At 52.6% G+C, this 13081-nt stretch overlaps 2 protein-coding genes across 3 annotated transcripts in view; one reads left to right on the top strand and one right to left on the bottom strand.

Moving 5' to 3' along the window:
• The window catches only part of TBL1X (transducin beta like 1 X-linked), a 234053-nt gene that overhangs the window by 216345 nt on the left and 4627 nt on the right, over positions 1-13081 (top strand). For both annotated transcript variants that reach the window (XM_047843777.1, XM_047843778.1), the window contains 5 exons: positions 144-204; positions 4759-4880; positions 7888-7962; positions 8344-8471; positions 10537-10702. In XM_047843777.1, the coding sequence (XP_047699733.1) occupies positions 144-204; positions 4759-4880; positions 7888-7962; positions 8344-8471; positions 10537-10702 (552 nt within the window). The remainder of the gene's footprint in view (positions 1-143; positions 205-4758; positions 4881-7887; positions 7963-8343; positions 8472-10536; positions 10703-13081) is intronic.
• Positions 4833-13081, bottom strand: part of GPR143 (G protein-coupled receptor 143) — a 65939-nt gene continuing 57690 nt past the window's right edge. Inside the window, exon 9 of the mRNA XM_047843782.1 lies at positions 4833-4940. Coding sequence (XP_047699738.1) covers positions 4858-4940 — 83 coding nt within the window. The 3' untranslated portion in view covers positions 4833-4857. The remainder of the gene's footprint in view (positions 4941-13081) is intronic.

The raw sequence follows: 13081 nt of genomic DNA on the forward strand, positions 1-13081 counted from the left end.
GACTCACATTCTGTGTCTTTCAGACCGTGCCAGTTTAGAAGGAAGGGGTGTTCTCGGTCTTTGGTTGTGTGTTACGTTTTTCTAGGGAAATCTTTTGATGAAGAAGAGCTGCTGACTTTTTCTTTTTGTTTTGCGGAGCACAGACAACAATTATTTGGGACGCCCACACAGGAGAAGCCAAACAACAGTTTCCGTTTCATTCCGGTGAGTTTGTTTTTTGTTTTTTGGAATTCGGAAATGGTAATCCACGGCAGCTCAATGTCCCTTGAAGGACTGCAGGAAGGAGGCCACGAAATCTAGCTGGGAGCAGGGGAATGCACGTCACCGACCGCAGAACTGGTGTGGGCGTCTTTGCCCTGCTGTCCCCAGGGCGACGCTGTGTTGGGCTTCCCTGAGACCACGCCCAGACTCCAAAGTTCCCTGGGAGAACTCCCCGGACTCAGCAGGTAGATGTCCTCAGGGTCAGATGTATTACAGCGAAGAGATCCAAAGCAAAATCAGAAGGCGAACGAAGTGAAATCCAGACCTTTCCAAGGGTCCTCTCCCAGCAGAATCACACGGCGCGTCTGACATGCCCCCCCCAAAACCAGTGTGATAACATGTGCGAACAGCCGTCTGTCAAGAAAACTCATTAAGTCTCAGTACCCGAGGTTTTTATTTATTATTGTTATTATTTTTTTTATTTTAGAGTGCATGAGCAGGGGAGAGGGACGGGGTTGTAGAGGGGAGAGAGAGAAGTGGGCGTGGGGGGAGAATCCCAAGCAGGCTCCACACACAGCACAGAGCCCAACACAGGGCTTGATCCCATGACCCTGGGATGATAACCTGAGCCAAAATCAAGAGTCAGACGCTCAACCAACGGGGCCGTCCAGGTGCCCTTCAATGCCTGAGGTTTATAATTTTTAATCTTATTTTTTAAAATGTTATTTTTGAGAGAGTGCACACGCAAGAGCAAGGGAGGGGCAGAGAGAGAGGGAGACACAGAATCCGAAGCAGGCTCCAGGCTCCGAGCTGCCGGCACAGAGCCCGACGTGGGCTCGGACCTGTGAACTGCGAGACCGTGACCTGTGCTGAAGTCAGAGGCTTAACCGACCGAGCCACCCAGGCGACTTAGGACTGTGTTCAGATGGGCAGTACTGCAGGGGGTACTTCAGCAGTGATTCCTCCTGATCGGGGCAGCTCAGAGCGAGGGAGAGCCCGGATGTGGCAGCTTATGTGCTGCTGCTTTGGAGATGTAGCACGTCTCTCCTGTGGCTGCCGTCGGAGCTTGGGGTCCTCAGCGGATACACTGCTTGGGGTGCCGGTGAATTTTGTTGTTAATGTTGCTTTCATCTAACACCACTGATGATGTGGAAATTGCCAAACGAATTACAGAAAGTGATTTCTCACCAGGAAGGAGGCCCAGCTGCAAACGCAGGCGGCTGTCTGTTCCATCCTGTATCGAGTGGGGTGGGGGAGGGGTGCACACAAGGTGATATTTGCCATGAGGATGAACTACTACGCATGCACGTCGTGGGCAACCATTGCCACGATCTAGTTCCGGAATATTTCCACCGCCGCCCCCAAAAGGAAATCCCTTCTCCATTAAGAAATCCCTCCCCTTGGGGCGCCCGTGTGGCTCAGTCAGTTGAGCGTGGACTTCAGCTCAGGTCATGATCTCACGGTTCGTGAGTTCGAGCCCCATACTGGCTCTGAGCTGACAGCACGGAGCCTGCTTGCGATTCTCTCTCTCCCGCTCTCTCCGCATCTCCCCCGCGCTCCATCGCTCACTCTCTCAAAATAAGTAAGTAAACTTAAAAAGAAAAAAGTTCCTCTCCTTACCCGACCGAGACCCTGGCAACCTAGTGTCCGTGGATCTGTGCGTGTTCCCATACGTGTGCTACCCTGTGCTCCAGACCACATAGTGGAGTAAATGGCAAGTGAGAGTATTGGGCTAGTTTTCAGTGGTGTCGTCTGTCGTAAATGTCCTGACCTCTCGTGGGAGAGGACCCAGTAACGGGTTCAGAGCCTTAGAACGCCCGGTGTGTTCACCCACGCGATGGGAGAGAACGTCTGTAACACACAAAGCTCTGGGTTCTACTTTTCAGAGGAAAAGATGGCCAAGAGAAACATCCACAAAGTTCCTCTCACGCTTCGGAGAATTCGTTTACGAAGGTTTTCAGCAGAATATAATATTCCCCAAAGCATGTCTAAGACTTTACGGAAAGGTTTCCCATCCCACAGGCCCAAGAAGACCACAGACCATGCGTCATGTACTGAGAGACCTTCTGACCCATAATTTTGCTGCCCATGAGGTAGACCCGTAGCCCCTTGCTGGTTCCGGAAGTTCTAGGTGTTATTTGCCCTTTATTACAGTCAAGCGGAGTGTAGAGACTTCCAAGATGGAAAGATGGAAGAAAAGGAATGTGGTTTTTTCCAGGGCAAAACGCAGCCAGTGCGAGCTTATAGGGAGTAGCCTCCTTCAGCATTCACAGACTCCTTAATGGGTGGATCTGAGAACTTGCTCTGCCTTCCTAGGTTTTCCCCATGAACACCTGGTGGTAGGGCCTCCCTCCAGCAGCATCAGCCAGAAGCGATAGCTCAGAGCCTGACTGGGGAACACCACTCAGCAGTTAGAAGGAACAAATTATTTATAAACTATTGGTAACGTGTAACAGCTTCTAGATCTCCACGGGGTTCTGTTGGAGGGGAAAAAAGCAATCAGCAAAGGTCACCTGCTGTATGATTCCATTACATAGAACATTCTTGAGACGGTGAAATTCTATTTGTTTTTAATGCTTATTTATTTTTGAGACAGAGACAGAGAACAAGGTGGGGGGGGGGGAGGGGCGGAGCAGGAGACGCACAGAATCCGAAGCAGGCTCCAGGCTGTCGGCACAGAGCCCGACGCGGGGCTGGATCTCACAGACCATGTGATCATAACATGAGTCGAAGTCGGGTGCTACCGACTCGAGCCCCCCAGGTGCCCCGAGATGATTGGAGAACAGATCAGTGGAGGCAGAGTTTTGGGATGCCGCAGGGAGGGCTCTGGATCTTGACTGCGGGGGGCAGTCACACAGAGCCGCCTGTGTGATGAAACGGCTTGGGCCGACACACACGTACCATTATCTTTCTGGTCTTGATCCTGTAGGGCTGTAAAACACAACCACTGGGGAGCCTGGAGGAACAGTAATATTTCAAAATTACACTTAAAAAAAACAAACAGCAGAGAAAGCCAGGCTGAGCCTCGAATGCTGATCGTTGAACCTCACCGGCCCCTCCGTGGGCAGGGAGGCCGTGCAGACACCCACAGTGGCTGGGCCTTGGTACCTGTCGCTCACCCGCACTGAATGGTGAGATCACACTGGGGCTTCTGAGGGTCCCGGACGGCGGCCGACTCACGGTGGGGCCAGCCACCTAAGTACAGAGGGTCCCCTCTTTGGACGGCAAGGGCTGGCGGATGTTAATTTTTATGAGCAGGTGGTAGACAGCGTCCCTGAAGTGCCCGCCTGAGCGTCCTATTTCCAGGTATATGAATCACGTGGCCCGCACAGTGCAGAGGGTGGCCCGGGAATTCGGGATGTAGCTGGGGCGGTGTTGTAGGCGAGAGCAGCTGGGGTCTTGCCTCTCAGGTTCACGGGAGCGTCACTCCGACCACATGGGATTGGTTCCTTCGTTCTGTGTTGTACACGTGGGAAATGCGCCCCAGGGACCACGGGGCTATCCTGAAACACTGCCGGGGATGTGACCAAAAGGGACGGTCTTGGCTTTTGAAGAAGCCCATGCTCGCTCTCGACCAAGTACACAGCCACAACAGCCACTCCGGGACGGAGCCGCACGCAGAGGCTGATGGGCTGCCTCGTGCGGTTACCCACTGTGGAACGTGGACCCCTGCAGAGGCCTGCCTGTCTCACTTAAACACTGAAGAAGAGAAGGGGCAGTCCGATTGTCAGCCTAGCCCGAGTCCTCTGCATTCTTCTCCCGACCCGCTGCTAACTTGCCTTTAAAAGAAACACGAGACATGGTTATGGTATTGATCAGTTGATGAAAACTTTGTGATCAGAAGTGTGGAGGAAGCTAACCCGCTTTTTCCTAGAAAGAAGGAGGCATCAGGAGACAGCAGGGATGCCAAGTAGTGCGATGGAGAGGTCCGGTGCAGGGAGAGAGCTGTGACGTGTAGGGAAGGCCATCACCATCCCCCAAACCCTCCACAGGGCTCTCAGAGCCCCTGGGAAATGCCCAGGAGTCAGAAGGGGCGTTCATCACAAGTCCTGAGCCAGCGTCCAGTTGTGTCCCCAGAGGGATCAGTACCCTGCAGTTGGGGGGTGCATTGATGTGTTGCGGGACATTTTTAAAAATCGAGCTATCTTGAACGTAGGATAGGAAATCTCCGTCTCCTTTTCTCTTTTTCCTCTCTAAAATACGACACATCAGCCCATGCACCAGTGATGTCCCTGGAAGCAGCAAGGTGCAGATTCTCCCCTCCGCTTTCTCACTGTGTCAGGGGAGCCGGACTCTCGTGCCACGGGGCACGTGAACCATCACGGGGGTCTCTCCAGAGTGTCTGCTCCACAGATGTGCAGGGCGGGGTGGGGGGGAAGGCGGGGGTGTCTTTAAGGTCTATGAGGAAAAGAGGCTGTGTTCACACTGGGAAGGGTTTTTTTTACTGTGTTACTAGATCAGCCTTCTTGAGACTCTGCTTTTAATTGTTTTAAATCAACTGAGCTCTGTGCACAACTGGTAAATGTCAATGTCCTCCCGCTGTCCCCTGCTGTCCAGCCCCCGCTCTCGACGTAGACTGGCAGAACAACACTACCTTTGCCTCCTGTAGCACAGACATGTGTATTCACGTCTGCAGACTCGGCTGCGACCGCCCCGTCAAAACCTTCCAAGGACACACGGTAAGTACGGGCTCTGGTTCCGGAGGACGTGCTGGGAGGTGGTCAGCGTCTCCTCAGCGCCTGGGATTGAAAGATACGGAGAGAGATACTCGGTCTGTTCTCCTGCAGCCCTTTGCTGCTTGGGCTCTTGTAGCATCTCTGGTGGTTGGATTTAACCCAGTTGGGGGCAGGCAGTGGAGAAAAGACTGGCTGTCAGAGGAGTCAGACGTCAGATTCTGCAGGAAAGACTTTAAAGTAGTTATAAAAATGTGCACAGACATAAAGGACAGGATGCTTGTAATGAAAGAATAGATGGGAAATACCGGCACGGGAAGGAAAACTATATTCTAAAAAAAATTGCCCAGTGGAAATCTGAGAACTGACTGGTATAACGTCTGAAATGGAAATTTTTTTTTTATTCTTTATTTTTGAGAGAGAGACAGAGTGAGAGTGGGGGAGGAACAGAGAGAGAGGAAGACACAGAATCCAAAGCAAGCTCCAGGCTCCAAGCTGTCGGCACAGAACCCAACAGGGGGTTTGAACCCACGAACCGTGAGATCATGACCTGAGCTGAAGTTGGACACTTAACCAACTGAGCCACCCACTGGCCTTTGAAATGGAAATCTTAATGTGGGGCGGGGGGGGGGGGGTTCAACCAGGAGATGGGAGTTTTCAGAAAGGTTAGTGAGCCTCAAGTGACATTGTAGAAATAAGCCAATTTAAAGAAGTGATAAAAGATCGAACAAACTTTTTTTTTTTAACATTTATTTATTTTTGAGAGACCGAGCACAAGTGGGGGAGGGGCAGAGAGAGAGAGGGAGACACAGAATCTGAAACAGGCTCCAGGCTCTGAGCTGTCAGCACAGAGTCTGACACGGGGCTCCAACCCACGGACCACGAGATCATACCTGAGCCGAACTCGGACGCCTCGAACAAACTTTTCAACAGAGGCTTAATGACCTATGAACAATATGAAGTACTCTAGCATATTTGTGACATGGAGAGAGAGAGATAAAAAGAGAATGGAACAGGAAAAATGTTGGAAACGGTAATGGCCAACATTTTCCTCAAGTTGGTGGAAAATAAGGAACGTTTGATCCAGGAAGCTCCACTGCCAGCTGATGTGTGATCAGATTCCTTAGTGGGGCACACGAGGCTTTTCGTAGCCTTTCCAGATGAATCTCTATAGCCTCCCAACCCCGTTCACTTCAGCCCTGTTGGAAGACCTGCCAGGGTCACAGATGCCGTTGTCCCCAGCACTTGATCATTTCCACGTTCCTCAGCCTTGCCAGCCTCTGTCCCTACAGGTCCTTGCTTCTAAAAGCAGAGGCATCGACTGTGCTGCTAACATCTCATTGTGTCAGTCAGCTGACCCTGCTCTTTATTTTGCTCATCTCTTCTGTCTCTCCTCTAATCCCAGACCCCCCCCCCCCCCCCGCCCGGCTTTTAATAGAAGTATTTGCGACTTCCCGCTGTCCCACTTCGAGCTCTGTCACCATCACACATTTTCAAATGTAGTCGAGCCTGTTTCTTCCCGAGACTCTGAGCCAACCCTGGTTGCCTTCTGGTGATTATGACTTGGGTTGCGGAGGTAGGGAGAGAAAACTCCACTCCGGGGAAGGGGTTTGCTGTACCCTAGAGGATTTACAGATGGCTCTCGCTGGGGGTAGTCCGTGGGTCCGGCTCCACGCTCCTGGGCCCTGAGCCATCTGCCCGTGGGGTAGATCAAGCCAGCCTCGCTCCCCTGTGCTGCTGAGTCTGTCCCTGGAGCAGCACCTGTCACTGGGCACCAGGTTCTGCTGGCATCCCAGACCCGCTTTCTCGAGTACACGTGCACACGCACAAACACTGTCTGCGGCCCGGCCCCTCTGTCCTCCCTTCGCCCAGCCAGTGGCCTGCCCCTGGGACTCCCAAGCTTCCTTCCTCCCTTTTTTCCCAGGCTATCTCGATAGTGCACGGAACACAGATGTGGCCTTGTCACGTCTCCGCCTCACACCCTTCAAAACTCAGTGTCCTTTACAAGTAGCGTGACCATAAACTATATCACCCAAACCAGAGTGCTTAGGAGTGTGAGATTGATTGGAAAGTTAATTGTTAGCTTGAAATCAGTTGTCAGGCCGGGACGGCAAGCATGGGTGGGACTCTCTGGGCAAATGGGGCTCTAGTCATCCTGCTGGGAAGGCTTGCTCCCCAGCTCGCCAGGCCCAGCGCCCCCTCCCCAGCCCAGGGTCAGGTGTCCCTCGGGGCTGTGTCCACCTGCATCCTCCAGGATTCCGCCTCGGGGTTGGGCCTCAGGGTCATCCCGCCCCCCGGCCCATCCAGAAGGCCGTCTGCAGTCACCCTCCTTTCTGCCCCCACAGCACACTGCGGCCGCCTGCTACAACTTTGCACCTGTGCTGTGTTGCGGCATTTTGTCTCTGGGCTGTTTGCTCTGGATTTTCAGCTCTTTGCCCTCCTCGAGGATTTTGTCTGTGGGTGTATCTAACAGTTACCACTTGTACGGCCGCGTTCGTCTGCTGGTGCGTTTAGGTCACGTGGCCTTCAACCTGCGTTAAAGCCCTCTCTTAAATTTCCTTCCACCCCTCCCGGCCCTGCCCCCACCCCACCCCCACCCCCTCCCCCAGAAGAGAAGTTTCTGGTAGGGAAACAGCCGTAGTGAAAGGACTTAGGAAAACGATTTTCAGAGTCAGTTTATAAACAACCGTGGTCTTCCTGGTTTTATGTGCTGCCCTGAATCACGAGTAAATTCACTTGGCTCCCTTCCTAGTTGAGACTGTGTTTTTCCTTAGACAAATGCAGATGAGGCGGCTGGTTCCGTGTGGCACATGGTTGTGCTTTTATGCAAATGTGAAAGGCGGAGTAAGGAAAAGAGGGAAATGAGAGGAAATGCCGCGGCTTCTCCATCTTCGCCATCCGGGCGAGAGGCAAAGAGGCTCCTGGTGGAGATGACAGAGCGCTGCTGCCACCTGGTGGCGGGTTGTGGTATCTGCTCGCAAGCCGTTCTTTCTGAAACCTTTTGCTCTTTCAGAACGAGGTGAACGCCATCAAATGGGATCCTTCTGGAATGCTGCTAGCGTCCTGCTCTGATGACATGACATTAAAGGTACGGCTGTCTGCAAGGACGTGCTGCCTCCTCCCAGCCACAACCCGCGTACTCTGTGCGGAGCTTCCACTCACTGTTCCTCACACTCTTCCTGCCTCTGCACTTTGTCCCCGTCGCTAACTAGATGTCGCTGTCACCCACTTAACTCCCGTGTGTCTGTGTGTCCGTCACGGATCCTGCTGAGAGTCCTTCCCTTCCCCGTGGCGCCCTAGCCCTCTGTCCGCCCCTGTTCTGGGCACTGCGTGGCCGGCCACCTGCCGACCGGGCAGCGAGCTTCCCAGGAGCCAGACACGTGACTTAGGTTCACGGAATAGGTGATGTTGAACCATTCCTGGCTGCAGAGACGGCGTGTGCTCACATTGTTCCCGCTGTGTTCTCTAGATCTGGAGTATGAAGCAGGATACGTGTGTCCATGACCTTCAGGCCCACAGCAAAGAGATCTACACCATAAAGTGGAGTCCCACCGGGCCAGCCACCAGCAACCCAAATTCCAACATCATGCTAGCAAGGTAAAGGGCACAGGGCCCACAGCCCAGGCACGGTTCCTGAAAGCAGCCTTGCTCACTGTCTCAGCTCGCCACATGGCCAGTAAGAGTTTTTTGTATCCAAACGGAACAGGAAGTTTTGCTGAGGGGTGTTGCGAGTTTGCTCACGCCCTTCCAAAGGAAACGAGGTGGCTAGCCCGCTTTGAATGCACCGCGAGACTCTCCGGTGACTCGTAACTGGAGGGTGAGGGTCATTTGAACCATGAGGTTGGTGGGAGGGGCTGGTCGTGGGGCCGGGCTTTGAGCCCTTGCTTTGGTGAAGGTTTTTGTGAAGACACAGAAAGGAAACGGAATTCAGTTGGGACACCGGACCCGACCCGACCATTTCTGTTGTGACACCAGCATCGGGTGGAGAGGAATGACCAGTCAGGCCACAATTGGCCAGAGTGGTTGTAAGTGACGCAGAGGTGGCCTCCCCGGAGCCACGTCACTTTAGGCCGCTGTCCGCGGAACCGGTTGGTCGCGATGCTCGTTGGACCCCTTTCAGGACGTAATGTTCTACTCTGGGTATTGTGTTTTTAAAAGAACATTCAAAAAACAAACCAAACAGACTCTGAGACTGAGCCAGGAGACCTAGGGATCTGGGAGCCACAGTCCAAAGCCTCGTGGGTGTGTCTGCTTCACCGGGAAGGGATGAGACTTGGGCGGGATGTTTCGTTACCGGGGACAACCAGGGGCTGGCTCTCGCACTTGCACAGAACGGATATGCGGGGACAGGTGACAGGTGTCGATCAGGAAGAACGCTCCATCTTTGCAACGGAGCGGGATGCGGGGTGGCGGCCTCGCCAAGCAGCAAGGACTCTTGTCGCCGCGAGTGCTCGACCACAGGCCGTCTCTTAGAAAGTACTGGAAGGCATTCCTACACCTGCTGAGAGACTGAAACCAGAAGAACGTGGAGACCATAATTGTCTTATTTCAAGCAATTCTCCTAAAATCCACTTAAATTACTACGAGAACACACTGAGAATCGGTTTTCGATAGCCCGAAAGGTACTTTTGTGTCACGAGCATAAATTATCCTTTCAGCGAACGGGTATGAAGGGAACATAGCAGTGCCTGAGTCCCTGGTGAGAGCACAGCAGATAACTGCTCTGTGATACATGCTGTTCTTTTCAACTTGAAAAGAAGTCCAATTCGAGCTCGAGACAGTGTGGTTGCATATTTGGGTGTGATTGTATTTTAATTCCTGTTGGATTAAGAGTCTTAATCACTCAGGTTGCTCTTTTTCCAGACTGTTGGTATCATCTTAGTTGCTAACAATAGATGTTGGTTTTTGGGTTTTTTTTAATGTTTTTATTTTTGAGACCGAGACAGAGCATAAGCAGGGGAGGGGCAGAGAGAGAGGGAGACACAGAATCCGAAGCAGGCTCCAGGCTCCGAGCTGTCAGCGCAGAGCCCGACGCGGGGCTCGAACTCACGGACTGTGAGATCATGACCTGAGCTCAACTGACTGAGCCACCCAGGCGCCCTAATAGATGTTTTAAATTGCAGGAGTATTTATTTTTTAGCTTTTTTTTTTAATGTTTATTTTTTGAGAGAGAGCGTGAGTGGGAGAGGGGCAGAAAGAGAGGGAGACACAGAATCCGAAGCAGGCCCCAGGCTCTGAGCTGTCAGCAGAAAGCCTAACGTGGGGCTCGAACTCATGAACTCAAGATCACGACCTGAGCCGAAGTTGGGGGCTTAACCTACTGAGCCACCCAGGCACCCCAAACTGTAGGGAGCATTTTAGAAATCGAGTAAATACTATACAAGAGCATATATCATTCATCTCCGTAGAACATGCAGAAAGCAATGAATGTGGATGTCACCTTGTTTCCTTAATGACAGCCCCGGAAGAAAAGATTCGTTTTCTAACTATGGGCTTTTTTTCAATATGCCCCAGTCACATTTTAGAAAAGGCATATGCCCAGTTACTTCTCTCGAAACCTCAGGGCCAGGAAGGACAAACAGCACGTGAGATCCTTTGAACGTCTTAGGGAAATAGAAAGAAACCAGCGTGTTTGATGATGTTTTCTCTCCCGTCTTTCTAGCGCTTCATTCGATTCTACGGTCCGACTGTGGGATGTGGAGCGAGGCGTCTGTGTCCACACGCTAACCAAGCATCAGGAGCCTGTCTACAGCGTAGCTTTTAGCCCTGACGGGAAATATTTGGCCAGTGGCTCCTTCGATAAGTGCGTGCATATCTGGAATACTCAGGTAATCCCCCGATTGCCGCGACAGAATCCTTTCCAGAAGTAATGTCCAAACAGCATTTGTGGGGACCCAGGCCAGGAGCGGCGACTGGGAAGTCTGTGCTTAGGAACGCTCGAGCGGCCTCACACAGAGCCTGGAAGCAAACCCTGCCTTGCCCAGGCGGACCTCGGGCTCAGCACCGCGGGGCTGTGGGCCTTCCCCCGCCCCCGCCCCCTCATCAAGGGATCTCCCCGTCTTCGACTTTCTCTAAGCCCCTGGCATGAAACCTTCCACCTGCAGATGACCTGCGGTCATCTCAGCAAAGTGTCGCCCAGCCCTTTCCAGACATGCCGCTGTCGGTCACAAGGGTTCGAGGGGGAGAGGCGTCCTTCCGTCCGAGCTTACCGGGCAGGGGTGCCAGGCCGGCCCTGACCTCCTGCACTCCCCACCAACACCAGTACCTTCTCCGTGCAGCAAACCAAGGAGCACAAAGGAGTGTGTTTGCTGTGCTCATGCCATTTAATGGTTTTTGACTGAAACGGTGTTCGGGTAGCAAAGGGGATAGGTCAATGGTGGGTCGTTGTGTTATCAGAACTAAAAGAGAATGTTTGGTTCAGCGTAGCCTCTGTAAGTACCTGCAGCCATAACTGAGGGTAAATAGCATTCTGAATATAGAGAGTGGAATGGCAGGAACTGGTATAGCACAGAAGATTTTTTAAGTGATTTTTGAAAGAGGCGGAGAGAGAGGGAAACCGAGAATCCGAAGCGGGCTTCGCGTTGTCAGCGCAGAGCCCGAGGTGAGGCTCCAACTCCCGAGCCCTGCGATCGTGACCTGAGCCACAATCGGGAGTCAGACACTTAACTGAGCCACCAGGCACCCCCAGTACAGAGTATTGTATCGGGCAGTCAGCTCTCGGCTCTCCTGACGGAAGACAAATGCTGTTACGGTAGGAGGTGTTGAAAACAGCCTGTGACCCGTTCTGTTGGATCTCAGGGTGGATTACGTGCCCCGCTTCTGTCCTTTTAATCTGACCCACCTTCTTGATCCCCTTTGGCTGGGTTGACCTTCAGATGGATTTGCATTCTCCAGCCCATGGCCTCTTGTGGCAGGGAAAGGGGGTAGTGAGCCAAGTTCACTGGCATGGGGGTGCGGGCGTCCGAGGAGACCTCAGGCTCCCCGGGGAGTGCCGTACATAAACCAGTTCTCTCGCAGAAGGAGAGGCAATGGTGGGCCCTGCGTGCAGGCAGCCTGACACCAAGGCGAGTTGCGCGGCCCCAGACAGGCCTCCCAGAAACCCCCCAGCCCCACGCCAGGAACGTGACAGGCTTTCGGTGAAACACTAGAAATGATGATGGGCGGGTCTGCAACATGACCTCATTCATTAAGTGCTGCCTGCTGTCAAAAAGTCGTCAAACCCTGTCACCCCCGTTTTAGAAATCACAAAATTCAGAGACATTTTACTTGTTTTTTTTTTTTAACATTTTTATTTATTTTTGAGAGACAGCGAGCGGGGGAGGGGCAGAGAGAGAGGGAGACACAGAATCGGAAGCAGGGTTCAGGCTCCGAGCTGTCGGCACAGAGCCCGACGCGAGGCTCGAACTTGCGAACATGAGACCGTGACCTGAGCCAAAGTCAGATACTTAACCGATGAGCCATCCAGGCACCCCTTATTTATGTTTTTAAAGACTTTAAGTAAACTCTCCACCCAATGTGGGGCTCGAACTTACAACCCCATCCACGATCAAGAGTCACAAGCTCAACTGGGCCAGCCAGGTGCCCCCTCTTTGAGACATTTTATTTGTTGTGTTACTATTTTGTTAACGTTTGTTTATTTTTGAGACAGAGAAGGAGAGAGAGAATCCCAAGCAGGCTCTGCACTGTCCATGCGGAACCTGGCCCAGGGCTCAAACCCGTGAACCATGAGATCATGACCTGAGCCAAAGCCAAGAGTCCAACACTTAACAGACAGAGCCACCCTGGCGCCCCTCTTTGAGACATTTTAAAGCTCACTTTAATCCTCAGGGAGGGTACTGTGTGAATATAAAAAAAAACGTACGTAACGTTGTTGGCTTGCTCCTTCCCCTGTTCCCATCTCATAGGAAGTCTGAGAGGCCTGTGTCTACAGCCGCTGGAGACCTTATTGCAAGTCGTTTTCATTTCTAGGTGTCAGAAATACCTGAGATAATGTATCTGTGATGACATTTCAGGATAACGTCCAAAGGAGTGCCCACTGCACCACCTCCATGTTTTGTTTCGTGTGTAATGCTTTGAGAGCGTGAGATCGAGGCGGGTACGTGAGTTAGGGAGAGGCAAAGGGTGAGAGAGAGAGAACATCTCAAGCAGGCTCCCTGCCTAGCGCAGAGCCGCATCTCACGACCGCGAGATCATGACTTGAGCCAAAA

This window comes from Prionailurus viverrinus, chromosome X (genome assembly GCF_022837055.1).
Source record: "Prionailurus viverrinus isolate Anna chromosome X, UM_Priviv_1.0, whole genome shotgun sequence".
NCBI classification, from domain to species: domain Eukaryota; kingdom Metazoa; phylum Chordata; class Mammalia; order Carnivora; family Felidae; genus Prionailurus; species Prionailurus viverrinus.